Here is a 26,937-nt window from a genome sequence, read left to right as displayed (position 1 = left end):
ATGCCATACTGGGTCAGACCAAGGGTCCATCAAGCCCAGAATCCTGTTTCCAATCCAGGCCATAAGAACCTGGCAAGTACCCAAACACTAAGTATATCCCATGTTACTGTTGCTAGTAATAGCAGTGGGTATTTTCTTAGTAAACATAATTAATAGCAGGTAATGGACTTCTCCTCCAAGAACTTATCCAATCCTTTTTTTAAACACAGCTACACTAACTGCACTAACCACATCCTCTGGCAACAAATTCCAGAGTTTAATTGTGCGTTGCGTGAAAAAGAACTTTCTCCGATTAGTTTTAAATGTGCCACATTCTAATTTCATGGAGTGCTCCCTAGTCTTTCTGTTATCCGAAAGAGTAAACAACCGTTTCACATTAACTTGTTCTAGTCCTCTCATGATTTTAAACACCTCTATCATATCCCCCCTCAGGAGAGCTCCTGATTGATTCCTCCTCTGATCTGGTATTTAGCTGGCTATTGTATCTGAAAGTGGGGCCATATGATAATTAGTGAGAGTTCTTCAAGTTTCTTGCTGACTGTGCCATTTTTTAAGATCTTGCAGTGAGATATGAGCGTCAAACCACAATACAGCATAAAAGAGAGAGTGCGAGCAGATGACATGCTACAGGCTGTGAGTGACTCTAACTGGCTAGTAGCAGCACTCGCTTCAGCAGATAATGAAAGTGGTGACAGCTGCCCTTGATCGATTGATTAAATTACAGGCTGGAATTAACAAGATTAAAGGAAGTACTGAGGCTCAGACGCGGCGCATGGAAGCGGCAGAGCAGAGAATATAGGGGGCAAGATGATCGCCTGGCACAGGCAAAATAGCAAATTGCTGTTCTTCAAACCTGGTATCAGTGATCAGTGGACCAAATAGAGACCCAGGAAAATTGTGGCCGCAGAAATAATCTGCATATAAATCTGTTTGCCAGATTCAATAAAAGACTCAGAACTTGTGGAGGTAATTGAGGTATGGCTGCTATGTGAGCTGGGCTTTGACGGTCATGTGCAAATGGATACACAGAATTGGCCCACAAAGAGAACCAAACATAAGACCATGGTCGATTATCGCTCGAATTCTCAGCTAGGGCACAAAGTCAGACTAATGCAAGCTTACCGTAAGCAAGGAGTGCTGGAGCGTGAGGGCCACAAGCTGCTTTTATTCAATGATCTTTCTTAGCAAGTAGCATCGCTATGGAGGGAAATGGCACAGATCTTCTCAATGATTCATTGAAAGGTATCCATTTTGCTGTGCTGTACCCAGAAAAGTTGAGGGTGCATCATGAAGGTCGCATGCAGTTATTTACAGATAAAGCGACGGCAGAAGCATTTCTTCAGTGGATACATGCGGCTGAAAGATGGCATGAGGACCTGAATGAAGACTTTGTGTTTTAATGTTTGTGATGGAGCAGCAGAGATAGATTTGTTTCCTGTTTATACCCCAGATTAGTCCAGACAAGTGGGTTTTACATCCCTATAAGCAAATGGAAGCAGAGAACAAAACAACTTTTTTGGGCACTGCTACATAACAGAGAGTGCCACCTGCTGACCTTCAGTATATTTCTTATCTCCAGCAGCTAGTACAGGTGCAAACACACACACAAAAAAAAAAAAAAAAGAGACAGAAATGTATAGAAGATATACTCCCTGAAGTGCTAGGTTCCTTCATGGGCCGTCCTTCAGGTAGAGTTGGGCGGCTGGGGGGTTGGTGATCCCTGTTCTGGTTTGGCCCGCAGCATTAGAGGGGCTGAAATACAGGCACCCTGATTCCCTCAGTCCTGTCTGAGGTCCTCTCATCTATTAGCCACGTTCAGCAGTCAGCAACAGGGAAGTATTTCCTTTCCTGTTCTTTCTTTTAGGGTTACTGTTTTTTTTTTTTAAGGAAAAAAAAAAAGGATGGGAGAAGCAGATTGTTGAGGCCTTGCAAGCAGCTGTGAGCAGGGTGAGAGGAATTGCTGGTGTCTTCTCGAGCGCTTTGGGGGGACCGAGGCAGGTCCAAGGGAGTGACTAGTAACAGTGGTGGGGCTTTTCTGTAGACTTAAGCGGCACAGGGAGCAGAAGTCAGCATTCATGTACGCAGTAGTCATGGAGCTGGTAGAGGAGCATGGGAGAGTCTACATGGCCTGCAGCAAGAGATGCTCGCATCTCAATTTGGCTGCGCTCTGCTTCGATTGTGCCTCTGGTTGAGAGGGATCCTCTGTGGGGGTGGCTGGCACCAGAAGTGTCACCTGGTTGGCAGGGCTGGTCCACAAGGCTCCTGGGGGGTGCCGGGCTAAGGAAGTGGCGACCATTTTAGAAATGCATGGTAGAAAGCAGGCCGCTGTAAGGGAGCCCAGAGACTCCCCTCCCCATTGTCGCCGATTGTCCAGATCGCTGTGGAGGACCAGGAAGGTGGGGGAGAGCCTGCTGAGGACATGGTGGAGGCAGAGTCAGATAAATTTGAGACCTTATCTATGGAATTTGTGCTGCTCCTCCACAAGGCCAAGAAGGGAACAGTGAGAAAGTGGTCTCTGATCCAGGAGTCTCAAGGCCCCTTGAAGAGGGTTAAGGTGGCTCCACAAGAAAAGTCAGGGGGGGTTTCTTTGCCAGTTGGGGCTTGGCCACCATTCCGAGAATGATGAAGCAACCTCTATGGATTCAGATGGTTCTGATGAGCCTCAGGAGGATCTTGGGGAGGATCCTGGTGGTGATCCCAGGAACAACCCTATGAATACCGATCCGGATCCAAACAAGGATGTGTCTGAGCAGGAGGATGTTCTGGTAATGGAAGGAGATGACCCTAGGGTTGTCCGCTTATTCTGGAGGGAGGAGTTGCGTCCTCTTATTCCCCAAGTTTTGCAAGAGCTGGAAATTAGTCAATCAGCAGGAGTCAGATAATGACGGAGTAGACCCAGTCCTGGATGGGCTATGGGGACTTCCGAAAGTTTTTCCTTTGCCTAAAAAGGTGAAAAAGCTGGTGAGCAGAGAGTGGGATACTCCTGAGGCGGGCCTCAAAGTAGGCAGAAAAATGGCAGTTATATCCATTGATAGAAGAGACCTTGGAGCTTTTGATGTTGACTAAGGGGGCTGCTGCGGTGTCAGTGGTGACCAAGAAGACAACCATCCCTGTCACAGAGTCAGCTGCATTGAGAGATGCCCAGGATCGAAAACTTGAGATTAATTTAAAAACATGTATGAGGTCTCATCTTTGAGTCTTCGGGCAGCAATCTGTACTAGCCTCCTGCAAAGGACCTGTTTGCACTGGGTGCAGAAAGCGCAGGAAAAGGAGCCTGCTCTTTCAATCGATTCCAAGCAGGCAGCCTGATTGGAAGCCAGGGTGGCCTATGTAGCAGATTCATTTTATGACTTGAATCTGATGTCCGCCAGGAACTTTGTCTCAGCAGTGGCAGCATGGAGACTTCTGTGGTTATGTAATTGGTCTGCAGATGTGTGGTCCAAGTCGCAACTGTATATTCTTCCTTTTAAAGGGAAATGTTTGTTTGGGGATGATTTGGAGTAACTGATGAAGCATCTGAGGGAGTTGAAGGTGAATAAGTGGCAAGGAGGTCACATGATGTGGTGAGCCTGAGAGATCGAAGATCTTGGAGCTCCGGGTGCTTCCCCTCCCCCCCCCCCCCCTTAGCCAGAGAAAAACAGCCTCCTCGAACAAGCAACAATCTACTTTTCACAAGAACCTTGGTGACTTCATGTCGATAGACAGTTTTATGCTCAAAAATTTGACCATTATTCCCATAAAAGGGGCTAAGAAGGACAAAGAGAGAGTTGGTGCAACCGACAGTAAAATGGCTGCCACCTCAGTTTCACCAACACAATTAAAGAACTAACAGAGGCAGTGGTAGAGGCGCTAAAGTAGACTCTCTCCTTGATTTCTAGGCAGATCTCTGAAGTCAATCCACTATCTCTGAATTAATTCGCGGCTAGATAATGTGGAAGGGCGAATTTGGCTTATCGAGGATGAGGAGCTTGCACGAGAAGGCAGAATGTTTCAATTGGAAAAACTAGTAAAAGCTCAGGAAGAATAAAATCAAAGATCTTAAACTGTTCTCGAAGAAGCAATATTCGTATCGTGGACTTACCCAAGAACATTACTGATTCTACTCTGCCTGAATTTTTAGAAAAATGGCTACTAGAAGCACTCTCCTTACCGGCTTTAAGTGGCACCATGATTGTTGAACGAGCGCATTAAGTGGTAAGGAAACGGGATGATGACCCGATGCTAAGAATAAAATCCTGAATTTTGCACATAAACAAAACATATTTCAAGCATACAGGAAAATTAAAGATCTAAAGTACAAGGAAAAATTGATCCATTTTTATTTCAGGACTACTCCAGCGGAGTCTCGCTGAAAAGACAAGCATTCAGCTCCATATGTTTGAGTCTACACAGAAACAAAATTTTCTTTACAATATCTTGCGAAGCTGAGAATCTGGGCTGATGGTAAGATGCACTTATTTGAGGAAGTGGATAACAACTGTTCATAAATAAGTTGTCAGCTAGATACCCTATCTCAATGTGTGGATTTGTTCTGTTCGAGGAGTTCTGTTGTTGATGGTCTATTATTATATGCTCCTTTAGGGTAAGCTTACCCCATAGTAGGTGATTGAAAGCAAGGGTATCGTATGGCACAGCTACTACACTATATATTTGATATTCTGATACTGTGGAAAATATCAAAATTGGCATTCTGGCCCAAACAACAAGGAAAATTGAGACAGTGAAGATCATGTAAGGAAGCAGACATTTTTTTCAGGCTATAATGAGTAGAAGGGCTGGATGTACACACTACATCTGTTTGGTGAGAACCACTATTTAGTGAGTATGTCATTGATTATCGCTGTGCCAACGTACATTTTGCGAATCATCAGAAAAAGGAGTTTTGGTTGGCCACACCAGAGATGACCAGCTTCGCAAGAGACTTCTGTATTGTTCGGATTACCTAGGAACACTGCAAGCGGTTTGTTCCTGGCATTCTTTAAAAAAAAAAGTCACCTAGGAGGTAAACAGCTATGGAGAGATATTTTAGTCCTCACAGGGACTTAATTCAGTTCTGGACTATAAAACAGCTAGCAAATTAATTTCATTGTTTAGTCCAAGTCTTTACTGGCTGTGGATTTTGTTTTGTGTAGATTTTTTGATGGATATTATATACTTATATAAAAATAAGATGGGGGGAAGCACCCGTTCACATGGCAGTTACCTTATGCGCTTGGACAAGGAGCGTTTTTTTTTCCTTCATTTTTTGGAGCAAGAGGTAGGTTAGAGGGGGAGAGAAAAGGGAATGGTGTTGAAGATTGAAATGGAGAAAAATTTGGAGAAAGCTCTCAAGTTTTATTTTAAGAATCAGGAAAGCGATACCTTAAGATTTACAATGGTTTTTGCTATTATATAATGGATTACACATCAAGGCTGGGTGGCCTGCATCCTCATGAGCATTTACCTTAGACTTACAGAGCACTGTTACTGGGGAAATGGTTGATATGATCAGATTGGTTTCTCTAAATGTGAATGGTTTAGGAACGCCAATTAAAAGAACAAACATTTTACAAGTACTAAAGAGAAACAAAGCTGAAATTGCATGCATTCAAGAAACCCATCTTTTGAATTTAGAGAGTGAAAAATTAAAGAGAGATTGGGATGCCGCCTGTCATTTCTGTGGACAAAGGGAAGGAAAGCAGGGGTGACTATACTATTTCATAAATGTTTAAACTTTCAAGTAGATAAGGAAATTACAGATCCTAATAGTAGATTCATTGGAAAAGTAAAAGATAAAGAGGTCATTTTATGTAATCTTTATGGACCAAATAACTATGATCACACATTTTTTTTTGTTTCTTTGGTAAACCTAATTCATAATTTGAAGGGCTGGCTTTTAATTGCTAGAGATTTCAACTGTGTGCATGATCTGGCAATTGACAGACTACTTGGACATACTATGCCATACACTTTAGGTAAACATAAGAAGAATGGAGTGTCCTCTTTGTCACAGATTACAAGTTTTAGATTTTTGGAAGTCCTTGAATACAGAAGTAAAGGACTTTACTTATGTATGAAGGCTGCGTACCTCCCTATCAAGGATAAGACTATATTCTGGGTTCTAGAGAGATCTTTCCCCAAGTTGTCTCAGCTAAGATAGGTGATGATAGCATCTCTGATCATGCTTCTGTATGGATAGATCTTAAAATAGCATAGAAGAATAAGGGAGAATCTTTTTTGAGGTTTCCATCATATCTTAAAGGTGATAAAGAATTCCAATCATATCTACATGGCAAATGGGAGGACTGTGCCACAAATAATGCCCAACACTTTACTACACCTAACTTATTTTGGGAGCCGGGCAAAGCTGTAATGCGAGGAGAAATTATTTCCTACATTATTGGTATTATTATTTGCATAAAACAATCTTACAGTTGGAATCAAAACTGCATTCGGCTAAATCCAAAATGTTAAAACATATGTCTGACTACTAAAGCAGAGTATTTAAATGTTTTAGACAGTTTTAAATGTATGTTTACACTAGAGGGCACAAAATAGGTTTTGGCATTCTGAACATAATTTTTTTTGATGTGGAAATAAAACAGGGAAGTTGTTGGCTCAGCTAGTTAGAGAGCACAAAGGGAGTACTTTTATAGATAAGCTCAGAACTAAACAAGATGGTGGATATTAGTGAGGTTCTCAGAGAATTTTATGAGTCTCTGTACTCTGAAGATAGGGAAGGAGACCCAAAGGAAGAAGCCTTTTTCAGAGATCTGTTACTGAAAGGTATGAGCCAACAATATCCACCAAGCCTCACTAATATCCACCAAGATGGTGGATATTAGTGAGGTTCTCAGAGAATTTTATGAGTCTCTGTACTCTGAAGATAGGGAAGGAGACCCAAAGGAAGAAGCCTTTTTCAGAGATCTGTTACTGAAAGGTATGAGCCAACAATTGGAATTTAATAGGCCGATCCAGGCGTTTGAAATTCTAAATGTAATTTCTACTAGTAAGATAGGTAAAGCCCCCAGACCGGATGGCTTTTCCTATGATTTTTTTTTTTATAAAATTTTAAAATTTCAAATTGTGGGATCTATGAGTAAGTTCTTTGAATATGCTTTGAGGCAGAATACATTTCCAAAATATTTTAATAAAGCCTATATTACAGTCCACGTTAACAGGGCAAAGTGCTACCCTCCTTCATACAGACCTATTTCTCTATTAAATTGTGATCTCAGAATGTATCCAAAATATTAGCAGATAGATTGAGCTTAATATTCTCCTCTATTATCTCACAAATGAGTTTGTTAAAGGTTGAAATGAGAGCACTCACATAGCAAAATTAATAACGGCAATGGTTCTCTGTCAAAAATATAAAACTTGGGCCATAGCTTTAGGATTTGCCTTGGAGAAGGCCTTTGATTGAGTCTTGTGGGAGTACATGTTTTCAGTGCTGCACAGATTTGGTTTTGAAGAAACATAATTAAAAGCATCATACTTTTATATAATAATCCTATTTCTCATATTCTTGCTAATGGGGGAAGATCTTTAGGTTTCCACATTTACAGAGGGTGTCCACTGTCATCCTTCTTTATATTCTTTCTTTTGACCCACTGCTTAGAAAGCTGGAAGGGGGATGCTACAATAAACAGGATTCAAACTGGGGGAGAAGCAGTTTAAAACAGCAACATTTGCAGATGACCTGTTGATTTTCCTTACACATCCATTTAATGCTCTACCCAAGGTGTTAGATTATCAAATTTCTTTTGGGAAGTTTGCAGGCTTGAAGATCAATAAGGATAAGTCAGAAGCCTTAGAAGTATTTGGGAATTTATGAGATAAATGGGGGATAAATTTCCCTTTAAAATGGGAAAGAGGTGCAATGAAATATTTAGGTATTAAAATCCCAGAAGTAGTAGGATTAATTTATAAAGTCAATGTTCTTCCTTTAATGCATAAAATGACTCTGAATTTAAGACAATGGGCCACGCTCCCTCTTTCACTATCCGGGAAAATTCAGTTATTTAAAATGATGGAGGTTAACTTTATTTGATGCAAATGCTCCCTATTTGGCTTTGTCGTAATGATTTAAAGGAGATAGATCAGTGTCTTAGATTTTTTCTTTGTAATGGGAAAAAGGCAAGGTTACCATTATGAATTTTAAAGCAGCCTCCACTTCAGGGGGGTTTAAATAGCCCAAATCTACTTTGTTATAATTTAGCTTGCATGTTAAGGCATGTCAGAGACTGGCTTAAAGAGTCTTTTCACTATTCTCCACAAACTTACTTACAGGGGTGGTTTGGATCATGGGTGTTAGCTTCACTATTACAAGTCGAACCAGGTTTAATGCCAGAGGTCCTTAAGGACTTACTGGTGGTATTCTCTGGAAGGAAGGCTTGGTCCTTATTCAGGCCGTAAAGGTAGAATTTCAGTTTATATTACTATCAGATCGATACTCTAAAACCGCGGCAGAAAGAGTGCGGCATTGCTAGGCGCACCCTTCCTCCCCGCACGCACAGTTCTCTTGATACTCTCTTCTAATTGCATGCAAATGCATGCCGCGGCTGTGAAGCGTTAGGGAAGGGTTAGGCCCACGCAGCCCATTTTACTGTATAGGCGCTTAATACAGCGCCTATACAGTAACCTGGGTGCGCTGGTACCTGTCATTTCAAATGTCATTTCAAATGACAGGCACCAGGAAGTGTAAAAAACAAAAAACCAAAAATATGTAAAAACCTGAATGTTATAAAAAAAAATAAAAATTTTAAATACCTGTCACTTTCCGAATCGTGCGGTCATCCAGGCAGCGGCGGGAGCTGGAGGGCTGCGTGGGTCCAGGCGGCCGGCGGCGGGAGCCGGGTGTTCGATCGAGGCCGCGGGCGGGTTGGCGCGTGTTCGATCGAGGCTGCGGGCGGGTGGGCGCCTGTTCATCCAGGCGCCGGGGGCGGGTGGGCGCGCGTTGGTTTCAGGCGGGCAGCGGCAGCAGCGGCGGGATCCGGGGGGCGGGTGGGCACGTGTTCAATCGAGGCCGCGGGCGGGTTGGCACCTGTTCATCCAGGCGGCGGGGGCGGGTGGGCATGCGTTGGTTTTAGGCGGGCGGCGGCAGCGGCGGCGGGATCCAGGGGGCAGGTGGGCGCGTGTTCAATCTAGGCCGCGGGCCGGGTCGCACAGGCGCGCATTCATTCAGGCGGAGGGAGCTGGCGGCGAAAGCGGCCTCCGGCAGCCCCCACCGGCAGTGAATGAATGCGCGCCTGTGCGACCCGTGCGATTCGGTGCTCAAGGCAGTCACATGCCGTGACGTCACGCCTTGAGCGCCGAATCGCCCGGGTCGCACAGGCGCGCATTCATTCACTGCCGGTGGGGGCTGCCGGAGGCTGCTTTCGCCGCCGGCTCCTCCGCCTGGATGAATGCGCGCCTGTGCGACCCGGCCCGCGGCCTAGATTGAACACGCGCCCACCAGCCCCCCCGGATGCCGCTGCCGCCGCCTGCCTGAAACCAAAGCGCGCCCACCCGCCCGCGGCCTCGATTGAACACGCGCCCACCCACCCGCGGCCTCGATCGAACACCCGGCTCCCGCCGCCGGCCGCCTGGACCCACGCGGCCCTCCGGCTCCCGCCGCTGCCTGGATGACCGCACGATTCGGAAAGTGACAGGTATTTAAAATTTTTTTTTTTTTCTGACAGGTTTTTATGTGTCCCACAGCATTACATTTTCTCGATCATCTCTGTATCGCTTTTTTTTTTTATTGTTTTTTATTGTGTTTGAGTATCTTAAGTGGTGTCGATGGATTTGTTACAAGACTCACAGTCCTAATACCTACTAGGCGGAGGCGGTAAACTAACACGTTAAGGCCGCGGCAAAACAGCGGGTTACTAAGGAGATAATATCAGTGCCCGTAACAGTATCGGAGGGGAATAGCTAATTCCTTCATTATACAGCTAATTCGTTCATTTACACATCATATACATGCTGCGTGCGGAAAGGGTTATGTGTCTATTTTAAGAAGCGCTACGGACGCGTGAAACTGGAGACTGTATCGCTGGATCGCCTTACTCGTCTGTATTGTGCGCTCCCAGCACGTTACAGACGGGAAATCTTCAACCGCACGTTACTGTATCGACCTGTATATGTGGTAATCCCCAATTCCCTCCCAACATGGAGAATAGAATGTTCAAGAACTGGCGAGAGGAAGGTCTTAAATTTGTTCAAAAAATCTTTATTGACAATTCTAGTATTATACATAGTTTTCAGGAATTTCAACAGTTTCAATTGCCTCAAAGAGACTATGCCTGCTTAAAATTGAGGCATTATGTTACATCATTTGTTATGAAGAATTCAAACTTAGCGATGGGAGGTAAATTGGACAAAGTATTATTTGGAGACAGTAAGAATTAAACCATGTTGTGCTAAATTTGTTAAAGCATTAAAATCTCTAGAGACACAAAGTGCATTAACAGACTTCTTATCTGGATGGTCCAACTGGCCAGAAATAACTTTATCACTTCTAAACTTTCAATATTGTTTTAAACGGATTCTGGAAATCACTGAAAATGTAACATTAAGAGAGAGACAATATAGATTTCTATGGCAAACGTATTTTTCGCCAGATAGAGCATTTCGAGCTAAGGTCTGTCCTTTAGCACAGTGCCTTAAATGGAATAAGGAGTCGAATGACTATTTCCATAGTTTTTGGAACTGTCCTCTTATTCAACAATTCTGGAAGGAGGTTGAGAATTGTGGTGTTCTTTACTCTCGGGGGTATCAATCTCACTGCACCCAAATATGACTTTTTGGGCTTTATGACTATGCTTTACATGTAATAAATGATAATCAGAAATTATTTATAGATAAAGCCAGTTTAATTGCAAAAAAAACCTATTTTATCTACTTTGATTGAAAAGGATATCCCAGGCTTTTCGCAGAGGGAAATAGAATGACAAAATTGCTGACATTTGAATATCTTTCTGCAAAAAACTTTCTGTTGCTAAATGAGAGAAAATGACGAAAATCTGGCAAGGATTTTTTGAATCCCCTTGCCTGAGACCAGTTTCTCTCTCACCAGTTATGGTTACCCCTTCCCTACACCAGTCTCTCTTTCACCAGTCCCCGTCACTCCTTCTCCAGCCCAGTCTCTCTAACTCACTGTCACCCTCCATACCAGTCTCTCTCACCAGTCCCTTTCACTTTTCCCAGAGCAGTATCTCTCTAACTCACCAATCACTGTCACCCCTCCCTAGTCATTCTCTAACTCACCATCATTGTTATCCCTTACCCCATAGCAGTCTCTCTCTCACCAGTCAGTCATCTCTCTCCCCTAGACCTATCTTTCTCACTCTCTCACCAGTCACTGTCACCCCCTTCCCCAGACTCTCTTTTCAATCACTGTCGCCACCTCTCCCAGACGAGTCTCTCTCTCTGTTTTTTCAGTCACTGTCATTCCTGTCCCCAGACCAATCTCTGTCTCTTTAGTCTGTCACCCTCTCCCCTCAGATCAGTCTCTCTTTCTGTGTCTTCAGTCATTGTCACCTCTCCCTCCAGACCAGTCTCTCTCTCTCTCTCTCTGTCCAGTCATTATTAAGTCTCCCTCCAGACTCTATCACCCCTCTTTCCAAATCAAACTCTCTCTCTCTCTCTCTCTTTAGTCACCCTCTCCCATCCTGACCAGAGTCTCTTTCTCTCTCCCCAGGAGGAGCAGGGGCCACTGTATTTGGCCAGTAGGAGTTTGTCAACATAGTGCTGCTACTGAAGAGTGAGCCCAGACCATTATCTCTCTCCCTCAATCTCTAATTGCAGGGAAAAGACTGCATATTCAGGGGATTCCAACAGAAGTATGGCTGGCAGCGCTGCAGAATACCTTTAACGGGTCTCCCACTCTGCTCCCCGCCCCTGCCACTGCCTTGCCCCAGACTCCATGTGTGTGCAATCTGCTTTGGAATCGGCTCTGCTGCAGGCAGCTTTCCTGTTCCACTGTGGTCCCCGCCTGACGCCTCCCTGCAATCCCGGAGTGTGTGTGCACAAGAGAGCTGTTGTGTATGTATATATGGGAATGAACTTGTGTGTGTATGCATGTGCTAGCCTGTGCATGTGTGTGTGAGAGCATGTGTTGTCTCACACATGTACACACACCTCCACAGGCTTGCATGTGCACACATAGGGGCAGATTTTAAAAAACTACGCCCGCGCGTACTTTTGTTCGTGCGACCGGCGCAAAGAAAAGTACGCCGGATTTTAATCCGGGGTCGGCGCGCGCAAGGCTGCACAACATCGGCAGCCTGCGCACGCCGAGCAGCCTGCCTTCATTCCCTCCGAGGCCCCTCCGAAATTAGAGTGGCCTTGGAGGGAACTTTCCTTCTGCCTCCCCCCACCTTCCCCTACCTAACCCACCCCCGGCCCTAACTAATTCCCCCTCCCTGCCCGAGACAGGCGTAACTTGCGCACGCCGGGCCGGCTGCCGGCGCCATGTTCCGGTCTGGGGGCTGGTCCGGAGGCTGCGGCCCCGCCCCCGGGCTGGAACCACAGCCCCGCCCCTGGAACGCCCCTGATGACATGCCAGCCACGACACGCCCCCGACACGCCCTCAGGAAAGCCCCGGGACTTATGCGTGTCCCGGGGCTTGCGCGCACCGCCGAGCACGCAGGGGAACTTGGGGCAGGTTTTCGGGGGGTACGCGCGTACCCCTTTGAAAATCTGCCCCATAATTTGTATATGAGGGAGTGAGAGCCTGTGTATGTGGGAGGGAGGGGAGTGCATGTGAGAGAATGAACATATACAAGTGTGTCTGAGGGAGAGGATAAAGTTTGTGTATCCTCCTCCCCCAATCCAAGGCTATCTCAGTGTGACTGGAAATCAAAAAACCCCAAATATGGAGACATTTTTTAATCCTTTTTAGTTTTAATTATTGGATGTTGTTTGTTTCTGCTGTTTAAAAATATTTTTTTTGTGATTTGGGAAATTTCTAACATTTTTAAATTATTGGATATTCTTATCAGATGTTTTGAAATATTCTTTTTATTGGTATGGTTTTACTATTATGATTCATGACATATTTCTTGATTTTATTGTTTGATATTTTATGAAGAATGGTAATGTTGCGCTGTATCATTGTCTGACTTGTTGCAGTTTCCAGTTCAGTTTTTGTCTGTAGATTTCTATTTATGGTTTCTTTATTCTGTATTTGTCTCCATACCTGTGGTTTATTTTGTGTAAATATCATCTGATATTGTATCCATTTTCTAAATATCAGAAAATGTTGTATCCATTTTCTAAAATTGTTGATGCCATTTGTCAAACAATTTAAAAAAATAGATTTGCTGGGTATCTAGAACTAGCCAGGGCTTTCTTTATTGTATTTAGGACCCTTAGGAGTTTTTCTGGTAATATCTTATAGCCAAATTGCCAGATACAATTAATATCAGGCCACGGTATACATAGTCTAGGGGTATGTTCTTCTTCTTGGTTATTTAGACAAAATTTAAAAATTAGTGTTGGAGAATTTTTGGCTTAGTTCTGCTGGTGATATGTGATCTAGGGATACATAAATGATAGAAAATGAAAAATGTCATTTTTTAGATGCATTTCTATATCTAGAGAATGTGGGGGTGAGGAATGGGGAGAATGCTAAGTTCAGTGGGAAAGTATGCCCACCCCCACTAATCCATATCAGTTTGAGGTGGGGGGTGTTCTCACTCTCTCTCCCCCACTGTCTTGACTTCCTTACCTTTTGACCCCAAGTTACAGGGATCAGTTGGTGGGGGGGTGCACCATCAGCTATTTTTGTCCATTTGCTGCCTCTGAGTGAGAGTCCCTTGAGTACCACCACCAAGATTCATCCTGAATTGCCCTGCAAAACACTATGACTGTTCTCATTGAGGAGGGTATGGGTGAGTGTGTGTGAGGTAGCTGCAGCTGCAGGCTGTTTTTGAGTGTATACTTTTTGGGTGTCGGGGGCAGCATCTTGTTTCTTGCCTCAGGCAGCAAGTTGCCTTGAACCACTCCTAGAAGCTGGGCAGTTCTTGGGTATAACTTTTGCTACAACAAACTGTCTGCTGCAGCGGAGATTGGTTTCAATTCATGGTATGAAGCTAAGCATAGCTGATGTGAATATTTACAAGTTAAACATGGATGGAATCCATTCCCCAATTAAGTGGAAAAAGTTGCTTGATATGTTCAAGAAACGAAAAACACATGTTTCAAGAAATGCATTTGAGAAAGGAAGAACATATCAAGCTGAAAAAGAGATTGGGTAGGGCAGTGTTATTTTCCATCGTTCATGCACTGGCAAAGGGGAGTGGCTATTCTTGTTCATAAACAAACACCTTTTCAATTTGGACACCAGATAACAGATGAGGAAGGCAGATATGTTATGATATTTGAGACACATTTGCAATTTGTATGCTCCTAATATATACCGTATTTTCCGGCGTATAAGACGACTTTTTAACCCAAGAAAATCTTCTCAAAAGTCGGGGGTCGTCTTATACGCCGGGTATCGTCATATAGGGCACACCTGCTCTCTGACCAGTTTCTCTCAATCACACACACATGCTCTCAATCAAATGCATTCTCTCACTTACACACAGGCTGGCTGTCTCTCTCTCTCTTTCTTTCTTTCTTTCTCTTCCACCCCCCCCCCCCCCCCCCCCGAGCACAAATAGTAGCTGCAGCAGCTTCCTCCTCCAGCCCCCGCAGGCCAAGAAAGAAGAAACCCATCGGCCGCGGGAGGCTCATGCTGCTGTCTCCTTTCCCGATTACCAGCTCCTTCGACTGCTCGGGGCTGTTCCTGCTATCGCCGCTGCTATTTTTTTCATGCGGCACGGCTTTCTCCTTCCCGCGCACCGCACTGCCGTTGCCGCTGGGCTATCAGCACGTTCAAGCCCAGCGGGAACGGCAGCGGTGCAAAAAAAAAAAAGCTGTGGCATCCGCGGCTGGCCTTTTCTTCTTCCCGCCCCCCCTTTGAACCGGAACAGGAAGTGATGCGCGGGAAGAAAGAGCCGTGCTGCGTGAAAAAATAGCAGCGGCGACAGCAGGAACGGCCCCGAGCAGTCGAAGGAGCTGGTAATCGGGAAAGGAGACAGCAGCATGAGCCTCCCGCGGCCGATGGGATTCTTCTTTCTTGGCCTGCGGGGGCTGGAGGAGGAAGCTGCTGCAGCTACTATTTGTGCTCGGGGGGGGGGGGGGGGGGTGGAAGAGAGAGAGAGACAGCCAGCCTGTGTGTGAGAGAATGCATTTGATTGAGAGCATGTGTGTGTGATTGAGAGAAACTGGTCAGCGAGCTCATGTGTGTGAGAGACAATGAAAGTGACTGCTCAGAGAAGACTGATGTGTATGTGAGTGTGAGAGAGAGAAAAAGCATGGAAGTGAGAAATCTGGGTATGTGAGAAAGCATGAGAGTAAGAAGCCTGATTATGTGAGAGAGAGCATGGGAGCGGGAGGGCTGGCTGTGTGTGTGTGTGTGTGCGCGCGTGCATGAGAGAGAGACTGGTTGTTAAGGTGATGGTGTGTGTGAGAGAAAGAGACTGGTGTGTGTGTGAATGTGAGAGAAAGAATGTGATTCAGGGAATGAGAAACCTGTGCAGTGGAGAGTGAGCATGGAAATGAGAGAGAGACTGGTGTGTGTGTGTGAGACAGAGAAAGTGATTATGAGAGTGAGAAGCCCGTATATGTACGGTAAGCAGAACACGGGAGTGGGAAGCCTGTGTGTGTGTATGGCATGAGAGAAACTGTTCAGGAAGGTGTCTGGTGTGTGTGTCAAAGACTGTTTGGGAAATGATTGGTGTGTGAGAGACAGAAACTGGTCATGGGGGCATGACTGGTATGGTGTGTGTGTGAGAGACATGGGCCCTAAGGAAGAGGAAGAGGAATAGGAGAGCTGCTGGAGGGGGTAAGGAAAGGTGGCTTTTTAAGTTTATTTTTCTTGATTGACTGCCATTTTAATTATTTAATATTATGTGATGTGTCTGCTTTTTTGAAATATTTTATTGGTGTTTGGAGAATGTTTAATAGTTTTTATGAGTTTTTAATTGTTGGATGTTATTCTGTTCATAGCTGTTTTGAAACATTTATTCTGCTTATTAGTATAGTTTTACAATTATTTCTGTGTGGGGATCTATAGCTGCTTGCTAGTTCTGTTTTCCTAATAAGAGGTATATTGGTTTTTAGGGCCTGATATACGGTATTTGTAGTGTTGCCTTTTCATAGATAGGGTTGCTCCTGTTTGAGTGTAAAATTATTTTCTTCTTAAAAATATGTATAAAAAAGGGGGGGTCGTCTTATACGCCCAGTCGTCTTATATGCTGGAAAATACGGTAATCTCATTCTTTCTTTGAAGAGCTGGCTTCTGTGTTGCTTTGGTTCTCAGACTATAAATTGATAATTGGGGGAGATTTCAACATAGTGGCAGACTCTAGAATTGATTGCAAACCATCAAGAGAATATAAAAAGGCCCATGATGTAATGGGAGTGAACTTTATGAATGCAGAGTTGGGCTTAGTAGACATTTGGCATACATTGCATCATGGAGAGTATGATTTCACATTCTACTCCCACCCGCATAAAAGCTTTATGAGATTGGATTATTTACTGGTCTTAGAGGAGCTTTTCTGTCTGATTATTGAATCTAAAATTGGAGAAATATGCCTTTCGGATAATGCCGTGGTAATGGTTGGTATAAAATTAAGTGATAAAGGGCAAAGGGCAATGAACTGAAGGATGAGCCCCAGTGTGTATTTTCAAGTTAAGTGAAGGGAATACATAGAATTTAATGATAAGCATGGCTGTGTTGTGGGAGGCTAGTAAGGCGGTCATATCATTGCATATGTCTCTAAACAAAATAAAATTAGGAATGCAAAAATACTTAGACTTTTTTGCAAGGTAAATATGTAGAAACTTTGGGCCTCATTTTCTAAAGTACCACAGGCCTGCGGTACTTTAGAAAACTGCGGTAATGAGGGGCGGGGGGGGCGGTCCTGCGCTAGCCAGCAGCGATTGCACCTCCGCGATGTGATTGCTGCCGGCATCACACCCAATAACTACACCATAGAAGGTGTAGTTATTGGGCGCAAAATAGGCAGCGAAAAGGCCCTTACCTTTTTGCTGTCCACGCCGTCCTCGCAGAGTTGGCCCCGGTGACGCCCCGACTCCTCCTCTTCCGGGGCCGACTCCGCCCCGATGTAGGTAGCGCAGGCGTGCGCTACCTTCGCTAGCTATCGCAGGCTTGCGCTGTTAGCGCAAACCTGCGATAGCCTTGGAAAATCAGGTCCTTTGTATGAGGAAGATCAGCGAATATGGGATCGGACTCTGGTTGCTTTGAATTCTTAATATGTTCAGATATCTCAAAAATCAGTTACATTCTTCTGGCACAAACTGTACAAATATAGAAATAAAGTGAGCAAGTTGCTTGTCAGCTTAGTAAAAATCTAGCATTAAAGGTCAATGGTTACGGGTGTGAAGGATGAGAGTGGTCAGATGAGATGTGATTCTCAAGGCATAGAGAATAGTACTGTACAGTTCACAGAAAGTAGATGAGATGACTTGGCAGGAGTTTTTCTCTAATTTTCAGTGGCCAACATTATCTGTACACCAGTCTGAAGCGTTAAATGATCCTGTTACTGGTATTGAAGTGACTTTAACAATTTGTAGGCTGAAACTAGGTAAAGCAACTGTCCTTGATGGGGTTAGGCTCTGAGTACTATAACATTTTGCAGTGTGGGATCTTAAAAACATTGGCAAAGTTTTATAACTCAATAGTGGACATGGTAACCGTTGCTGCTATGAATCAATCGTTAAAAATTGTACTCCCCTAGAAAGGTAAAGGTCCTTATGATGATAAATCTTACAGACCAATTTTGTTAATGTTGATCTCAAATTGCTGGCATCTATTTTGGCAGCATGTATTGGTATGGTACTTCCATCCTTGGTGCCGGATGATCAGATAGGTTTTGTGCAAGGGAGGCTTGGTGTGAAAAATGTATGCAGACTGATAGCGGCCTTATTACAAGATCAAACTAAGAGGGCCCTTATATTAAGCCTAGATGCAGAAAAAGCTTTTGATTCACTGATGTGGGATTATATATTTTGGGCTTTGGAGAATTTGGGGTTTGCAGGGGCTGTTGTAAAAATGGCTTTATATAGTAACCCCTTGGCTAGAATTTTTGTTAATGGATCACTCTCTGGTAGTTTCCAGTTGGGAAGGGCATGAGACAGGATTACCCCCTTTTTCCCTTATTGTTTGCATTAGCTATAGATCCTATAGCCCTGAAACTAAGAAGGGGCAACAGCATTTCAGGGGATAAGAATAGGAGGGAGAGAATTTAAAATCTTGATGTTTCCTGATGATATCTTGTTTGTTAGCGATGCATACAAGAGTGTATTGAGATTACAGGAACTGTTTCAGCAATTTTAAAAGTTTGCCAAACTGAAAATTAATTGTGAAAAATCCGAAGCACTGGCGTAAGATGGAACTTTGGAGGAGTGACTTGGAACCTTTCTCTTTCAAAATGAAATGGATAAGATTAAATATTTAGGAGTCTGGATACCTCTCGATCTTGCTAAATTTTATTCCTTAAATAAAGTGGAGAACATTCTGGCAATACTGAATCAGCTAAAAATGTGGAATAATCTGCCTGTCTCATTTATGGGGTGAATTGCATTGTTAAAAATATTACCCAAATTATTATGTAGGTTAAATATGTTGCCATGCTGGCTGAATAAGAATGATTTGGCATTGATCAAATCTGTGTTTATTCAGTTTCTATGGACCATATTGTCTCCATGCATAAAATGGCTGTAGTAATGTGTTGTTATGGGCAGTCATAATGGCTTGGCGCAGGCTCAGAAACTGGGGACACTATAAATACAGACATGTTTGTAGGTATTTATAGTGAAATTTGTGAATGTAAATTAAAGTTTCAGAAGTGAACCATTTTTTGTATTGTGGACATTGACATGTTAATGGTGTGATATTGATTACCCTTGGGTTTTTTTTTTTTATCAGAATCTGTCAATATCCTTACTATTGCTTATATTAGGAAATACAGCTTTCAAACCTGGTTTAGAATATAAGAATATTTTCCAATGTTGGACACAAGCGGATTGTAAAATATTGGCTTGTATGCAATAGCTTTCAAGATCTGCAACTTCAATTTGAATTGCTGCAAATGCAATTCTTTGCATTTTTACAAATCAGAAACTATTGGGAGTCTTGTAACTGGTCCAATGAAAACTTAAGAGGCTAGCTTACTTTTGCAAATTCAATACAAGATATAGGAGCAACAAAGAACTCTATTTCACAGTGGATAGTGTTGTGTAAATGACAGAGCAATGAACTTGCAAGGCTGAGTAGATTTTGGATTGAAGAATTACAGCTAGTTCTTCCACCTGAAACGATGGGGAAGAGCAATGCTTCTATTTGAAGAATTTATAGAGATATGGTATTACATGAGATGAGTCAAGATTTTACATAATGTATATTGGGCAGAGTTGCGGAGATATATGAAGTTGATCTCATCACCTGTATGTAATAGGTGTCACACTGAAAGGGAGTCTATGACTAATCGCATTTTAGTATGCTGTACAATGAAACCATTCTGGGATCAGATTCAGCAGGGCTTGCGGGGATGTGTGGGGATTTATTTATTTATTTATTTAAGGATATTTTTTTGTAATGTACCGTGGCACGTTAGCAACATCACCTCGGTTCACAGTATAACATAACACAGCAACAGGCTTTACAATAAATTTCCTATCTAACAGAGATTGGGCTAACAGGGACATTTCGATATAGGAGAACAGGGAACGGTTAAATATTTGGTTAAGATTCGGAGTTCAACAAGGGGAGTCAAGGGCTTCCAATGAGTGGTGCAAATGTTCAACAAGGGGAGTCAAGGGCTTCCAATGAGTGGTGCAAATGTACTTTTGGGGGAGTCCTTCATGATGTCAGAGAAAGGATGGAGGGGGGGGGGGTGGACTGTTTCCTGGCAGTAGCTGATATTGATAGTTTACAGCTTTCCAATAGCAGGTCCGCAATTTCATTTCTCAGTTCTTTCAGCACTCTGGGATGTGTACCATCTAGTCCAGGTGATTTGCTACTCTTTCATTTGTAAATTTGCCCCAGGACATCTTCCAGGTTCACTGAGATTTTTCACTTCCTCTGAATCATCACCTTTGAATATCATTTTTGGCATGGCTATATCTCTTACATCATCTTCAATAAATACTGAAGCAGGGAACCAAGATGGCCGACCTGTAGGGCGCCACGGAGGAGCTCTCTTCACAAACTTCGTACCTTTGGTGATTTCTTTGATTTTTCAGTGCCTGAGGGATGCTGCACACTAAGCGCAAAGCGAAACTTAAAAACATTGTACCTGAGAAAGAAGATCGCATCCAACAGGCAAAAATAGAGAGTTTCTTCGCATCAACTCCCAAACTACCGGAAGCGAGGGCCGCAGAGGGAGAGACCCTGGAGTTTGGGTCTTTCCCAATGGCTGAAACGATATCGCTGAGCCCGGGGGCCCCGACGACGCCATCCCCACCCCGAGGACAGAGAGGAATGAATGAAGAAAACCTGCCGAGTCCCATAAAAGAAGGAAGGAGAGGGACGGCGTCCCCTGATCAGGGCAGTGAAGGCGGGGAAAGTGCATCAGAAAAAAGTGAGAGAACTCCTGCCAGAGAATTAATTCTCTCTCCTAGGACCCCCTTTAAGGCTCCACCGGAATTTAACAACGAACATAAGAACATAAAAACATGCCATACTGGGTCAGACCAAGGGTCCATCAAGCCCAGCATTCTGTTTCCAACAGTGGCCAATCCAGGCCATAAGAACCTGGCAAGTACCCAAAAACTAAGTCTATTCCATGTTACCGTTGCTAGTAATAGCAGTGGCTATTTTCTAAGTCAACTTAATTAATAGCAGGTAATGGACAGAAGAGTTGAATATCATCCCGGGAACTGTTTTTGCTATTAGGAAGCCACCAGTTGTGACTCTAGAAACTGTCTGGAATGCGTTAACATCTATAGAGTCTGCAATTTCATCGCTAAGGCATTTCTAGAAATGAGTAAAAAAGGAGCGAACACTGAGAAGATTGTTCTTCAACATCGAGAAAAGATTGAGAAAGTTGAAATGAAGGTAACATCGATGGAGAAAATTCAAACTAATTTAATCAAGTCTGAAAATATGATGGAAAAAAAAGTTTGAGAGTTGAAAATTCCCTTAGATTTTTGAATCTAAAAGTAGTAAATTTTCCTGTTTTGAAAAAAAATGTCACCAGCTGAATCATTTAAAGTTTACCTGATGGAAGTTCTTAAAATTCCAAAGGAGGTGATGCCAGTAATTACCAAAGCTTTTTTCATCTCACAAAAACCTTTAAATACTAGAGATATAAATGCAAGGGAACAACAATCTATGAACATCACTGAAATTCTTGAATTATCTTCTCAAATTGAGATTAAAACAAGAGGGACTATTCTGATATCTTTTGCGTTCGAACATGATAGAAATATGGTATTGAAATTCTTTTTTAGAAATAGGTTGATCAAGTATTATGGACAGAATATCTGGATCTTTCCTGATATTGTGCGATCCACCCGAGCAAAGGAAAGCCTTTTTGCAAATGAGATTGGAAGTGACAAATCGGGGGTGGGGGGGGGGGGGGGGGGGGGTGGCAACTATGATTCTGAAATACCCATGTAGATGTGTATTGAAATATCAGGAAGAGACATATATATTTCTAGAGCCGGAACAGCTAAGGGGCTTTCTAGATGGGAAAGCTGGAAGTGTGTAAATGGAAAATGGGATAGTTTTGTCTTACAGTGAAGTTAATTTCTTATGATGGTTGTAATGCTGATGAGCTCCATATTTCCTTTAAAATCTTGGTTCCCAAATTACCTTAGATAAAGAGAGATTTATGTTATGTATGGTTATAACATAGTTTGCCATTGTTAGTTGTATTACCTCTGAAAATAAGATGTATAGACTCTCTATTCCTCATGCGCCCCCCTCCCAATGAAGAAGACCCTACAACAGGAATTCCCACTGAAGTAGACCCAACAACAGGACATCGTTAAGATATCCCATGCATCTGACTCTCACCCCTCCCTGCATTCCATGACCCACCCCCGCGCCTTACCTCTGTATGCCCTCTTTTGTATTTTCCCTCTCCCTCCTTTTCTCTCCCACACCCCCTACCTCCGTTATCCTGTTTTCCCCTCGACACACTATTTGAATCGCTGACTTTCCCTGCTCAACACTGTTGCTACTAACTTTTCTATGTTAACCCTATATAGTTTAAGATTATCCTTTGCTAGTAACATGACACCCCCATCATAATTATCCTCTTCATGTTGTATTTATTTCTATTGTTGCCTAAGAACCCCATTCATACTCCCTATTAGTATATACACATATATCCATTGTATAGTGCTGCAGACAGCAATTAAGTTATCCCCTATATATTGTTGCTTAGAGTAATTAATCACATATATCGTTTGTATATTTGTTTCCTATTTTCTGTTATTGTTCTTTGTAAGGGCTATGCCCACAAGTTATTAGTTGTATGTAAACCGATACGATATGCGAACGGCTATCGGTATATAAGAAACTCCAAATAAATAAATAAAGTAATCGATATTGTATTATATCTGCAAATGCAAAATAAAAAATTTAAAAATAAATAAATAAATACTGAAGCAAATAATTCATTTAGTCTCTCTGCTATAGCTTTGTTATCTCTAAGTGCTCCTTTAACCCCTTGATCTAATGGTCCAACTGACTCCCTCACAAGCTTTTTACCTCGAATATACCTGAAAAGTTTTTATTATGAGTTTTTGCTTCCACGGCAAGCTTCTTTTTAAATCTTCTCTTTTTGTTCTTTATCAATGCTTTGCATTTGACTTGCCAGTGCTTATGCTGTTTCCTGTTTTCTTCATTTGGATCCCTTTTCCGTTTCTTGAAAGATGTTCTTTTAGATATTATAGCCTCTCTCACCTCACCTTTCAACCATGCCGATAGTCCTTTAGCCTTCTTTCCACCTTTTCTAATAAGTGGAATACATCTGTTCTGGGCTTCCAAGATGGTATTTTTAAACATCGATGCCTGAGCTAAACTGTTAACCTTTGCAGTTGTTCCTTTTAGTTTTTGCCTAACCTTTTTCCTCATTTTATCATAGATACCTTTTTGAAAGTTAAATACTGTCGTAGTAGATTTCTTTTTTGTGCTCCTTCCAGTTATTAAGTCAGATTTAATAATGCTGTGATCACTATTGCCAAGTGGCAACACCAAATCCTGTTCCATTAAGGACCAGGTCTAAAATAGTTTCCCTTCTTGTTGGTTCTTATACCAGCTGTCCCATGAAACAGTCATTTATTTCATCTAGGAACTTTACTTCTCTAGAATGTCCCGATGTAACATTCACCTAGTCAGTACTGGGGTAATTGAAATCACCCTTTAGTACTATGCTGCTGATTTTTGTTATCTTCCCTAATTTCTTTTAGCATTTCTTTGTCTGTTAGTTCATTATGGCCAGGTGGACGTTAGTACACCCCCACTACTGTTCTATTCCCTTTTTCACCTGGAATTTCTATCCATAAAGATTCAACATTGCATTTTTTTTACTGTGGAACTTTTATTCTTTTTGACTCAATGCGGGTTTCTTGGAGAGGAATAGAGAGGGTGGGATAGTGTCTTGAGTGTGTATGGGTATACAGTAGTATGAATGAAAGTGTAAATGATAAGGGAGATATATGTGGCGGGAAGGGGAGGTGAGATAGGGTGTGGAAGATAGTTGAGCTTAAGAAGTTGGTAGGTGAGCGAAGGATAGGGTTGTGGAGGACAGTTAAGAATGGGAAGGGATGGTTAATAATAATGAGGGCATTATTACAATAACAAAAGTTTTCAGCATGGAATAGGAGGTGCTGCAGTGACATTGGGAGATTCTGCCAGAGGATATTAGATCTTGATCCCGGATATTGTTTATATATGTTCCCATGTATGGAATTGAGTGACATATGGTACTGGTGTTTGTTCTATGGTATTGGGTGTGCTATGATGTTTTTGATAATGGCAACATAATGATCTTGCTGAGTAAAAATTATTTTTTGAAAAAAAAAAGAATAGCACTGTGATATATGCATCTCTTCTTTGCCTCTGCTGCTCTTCCTTTTGCTTTTTACTGAAAAAAATAATTTTACCAACAACCCCCCCCCCAAGAACTATGCTGGCTTTTACCAATCAGTGTTCCCATATTGGGAAAGATTAATTTTAGGTAGACAAAAAGGGACTGTTTCTTAGGCTATACAGTAAGTGAAAGGATGGTCTTGGCAAGGACTGGAGTTTCCATACTGATGTTTCTCTCTCCCTTTCTGGCCATTAGGTCCTAGAGGACAGAATGCTACAGAAGATGCACTTCACTCAGCAGCAGATGCACCGGATGCCTCTCCATCTTCACTTGCACGAGCTCTTGATTCCAGTTGACAGCTTAAAAGACACTGTGACACTTACTGCCCCACTCCCATCCTACTTCCTTCAGACTCTCTCGTTACTAGGGCTGACAGTGAAAGAATTTCCTGAGAGGGAGGGGAGAGCATGTGCAAACTGAGATGCCTTTAATTTTATATGGAGGGTGGTTATATTTTTACAAGAGCGATGATTTAAAAACACTGGGGAACAGAGTCTCCCACATTCTAGGAAAATGAAAATTTGATTTGACTTCAACTCTAGTGCGAAACATAGAGATGGAGAGAGGCAGATTATTAAGAGTCAAGACCACTAAAGTACATTTAAAGAATCCACCTGAAGAGTTTCTGCAGTGACAGGAGGGCTAGGACTGAGCATGCCTGAAAGCTGCTGGATCTAGAGTCCCATCTTTGCAAGTTGAGTTTTTTTGGGCATAAGATTTGGATACATTTCCACAAGCATTCGCTTAAATGATGCACAAGATTCTAAATACACTGTTTAGGTGAATGCAGATAAGGACAAGCTGGGGGATTTGAGCAGATTTTTTTCACGCACATTCTGAACATGATATGCAACAGCTTACCGTATTCTCAATAAAGAGGAAAAATTGAGATAATTCCACAACTCATCCAGTCTAAAGTGAGCGAAGGAGACATTTAATCCAGGCTAACTTTAATGTTTTATTGGTTTTGTCATTTTTTTAAATAACTTGAAAAAAATACATGTTAAAAACTATGCCCTTTGTGTGGTGTTGATGGTACAGCTTTTGTTGGTTGCTTACATACAATAGATTTCGCAATGAGGAACTGTAAAAGGTACTTGTGAGGCTGTCTCAATGGCTCAGTGGCAGGGCGATATGTTGCCATGCAGAAGATCATGACTTGATTCCCAGGTTGGGATTCTGTTTTTTGGATCAATTGGGGCTGGGGCAGCATTCGTAGCCCCATAGAAAGAGGAGGATGACATCTCAACCCTTTGTGCATCGGTGCCACCTGTGTCCAGAATTAAAGATGGTCATGTACTTGGTTCTAGAAGGAACTGCAGTCTGTGGCTCCTGGCTAAAAGATAGTCGCTGCAGTGGTTAGGCTAGATAGAAAAAGGTTGGGGGGATAGGAAGAGTTAAAAATAAGAAAGTTGTATTTGTAAAGGCTCATGACATTGTCACCCTGTAGCAGCCTGGTTCTGGTTGAGCTGGCAATTCAAAGGAGCAAGAGGAAACTTCTGGGCCACAAAAAAAGAGTACATTTTGGCTGAGTCAGAAGGAAGTGTCTTATATCTGTGTGTTACCATTTCAGGTACAGACCTAGAGGCACTGTGAAAGCTGCACATGGAAAGGTCAGTTGTTCAGTAAGACCAGGAGTTAAGAACATAAGAACATGCCATACTGGGTCAGACCAAGGGTCCATCAAGCCCAGCATCCTGTTTCCAACAGTGGCCAATCCAGGCCATAAGAACCTGGCAAGTACCCAAAAACCAAGTCTATTCCATGTTACCGTTGCTAGTAATAGCAGTGGCTATTTTCTAAGTCAGCTTAATTAATAGCAGGTAATGGACTTCTCCTCCAAGAACTTATCCAATCTTTTTTTAAACACAGCTATACTAACTGCACTAACCACATCCTCTGGCAACAAATTCCAGAGTTTAATTGTGCGTTGAGTAAAAAAAAACTTTCTCCGATTAGTTTTAAATGTGCCACATGCTAACTTCATGGAGTGCCCCCTAGTCTTTCTATCATCCGAAAGAGAAAATAACTGATTTACATCTACCCATTCTAGACCTCTCATGATTTTAAACACCTCTATCATATCCCCCCTCAGTCGTCTCTTCTCCAAGCTGAAAAGTCCTAACCTCTTTAGTCTTTCCTCATAGGGGAGTTGTTCCATTCCCCTTATCATTTTGGTTGCCCTTCTCTGTACCTTCTCCATCGCAATTATATCTTTTTCGAGGTGCGGCGACCAGAATTGTACACAGTATTCAAGGTGCTGTCTCACCATGGAGCGATACAGAGGCATTATGACATTTTCCGTTTTATTCACCATTCCCTTTCTAATAATTCCCAACATTCTGTTTGCTTTTTTGACTGCCGCAGCACACTGAACCGACAATTTCAATGTGTTATCCACTATGACGCCTAGATCTCTTTCTTGGGTTGTAGCACCTAATATGGAACCCAACATTGTGTAACTATAGCATGGGTTATTTTTCCCTATATGCATCACCTTGCACTTATCCACATTAAATTTCATCTGCCATTTTGATGCCCAGTTTTCCAGTCTCACAAGGTCTTCCTGCAATTTATCACAATCTGCTTGTGATTTAACTACTCTGAACAATTTTGTATCATCTGCAAATTTGATTATCCCACTCGTTGTATTTCTTTCCAAATCATTTATAAATATATTGAAAAGTAAGGGTCCCAGTACAGATCCCTGAGGCAATTAGAAGTGTAATACCTAAGGTGGATCAGCAGTCTTGTACAGTTTTCTCTAGAATGATGCTGCATGATTTAGAAA

General features: G+C 42.6%; 1 protein-coding gene across 3 annotated transcripts in view; it reads left to right on the top strand.

Annotated features, from left to right (window-relative positions):
* RPUSD3 (RNA pseudouridine synthase D3) overlaps positions 1 to 25,161 on the top strand; it is an 88,017-nt gene extending 62,856 nt beyond the window's left edge. For all 3 annotated transcript variants that reach the window (XM_029601160.1, XM_029601162.1, XM_029601161.1), the window contains exon 10: positions 24,342 to 25,161. In XM_029601160.1, the coding sequence (XP_029457020.1) occupies positions 24,342 to 24,566 (225 nt within the window). In that variant the 3' untranslated portion in view covers positions 24,567 to 25,161. The remainder of the gene's footprint in view (positions 1 to 24,341) is intronic.
* The last annotated feature ends 1,776 nt before the right edge of the window (positions 25,162 to 26,937 follow it).

Source organism: Rhinatrema bivittatum, chromosome 4 (assembly GCF_901001135.1).
Source record: "Rhinatrema bivittatum chromosome 4, aRhiBiv1.1, whole genome shotgun sequence".
Lineage (NCBI taxonomy): Eukaryota > Metazoa > Chordata > Amphibia > Gymnophiona > Rhinatrematidae > Rhinatrema > Rhinatrema bivittatum.
The sequence above is the reverse complement of the archived record's forward strand: the minus strand, read 5'-3'. Positions and strand labels throughout refer to the sequence as shown.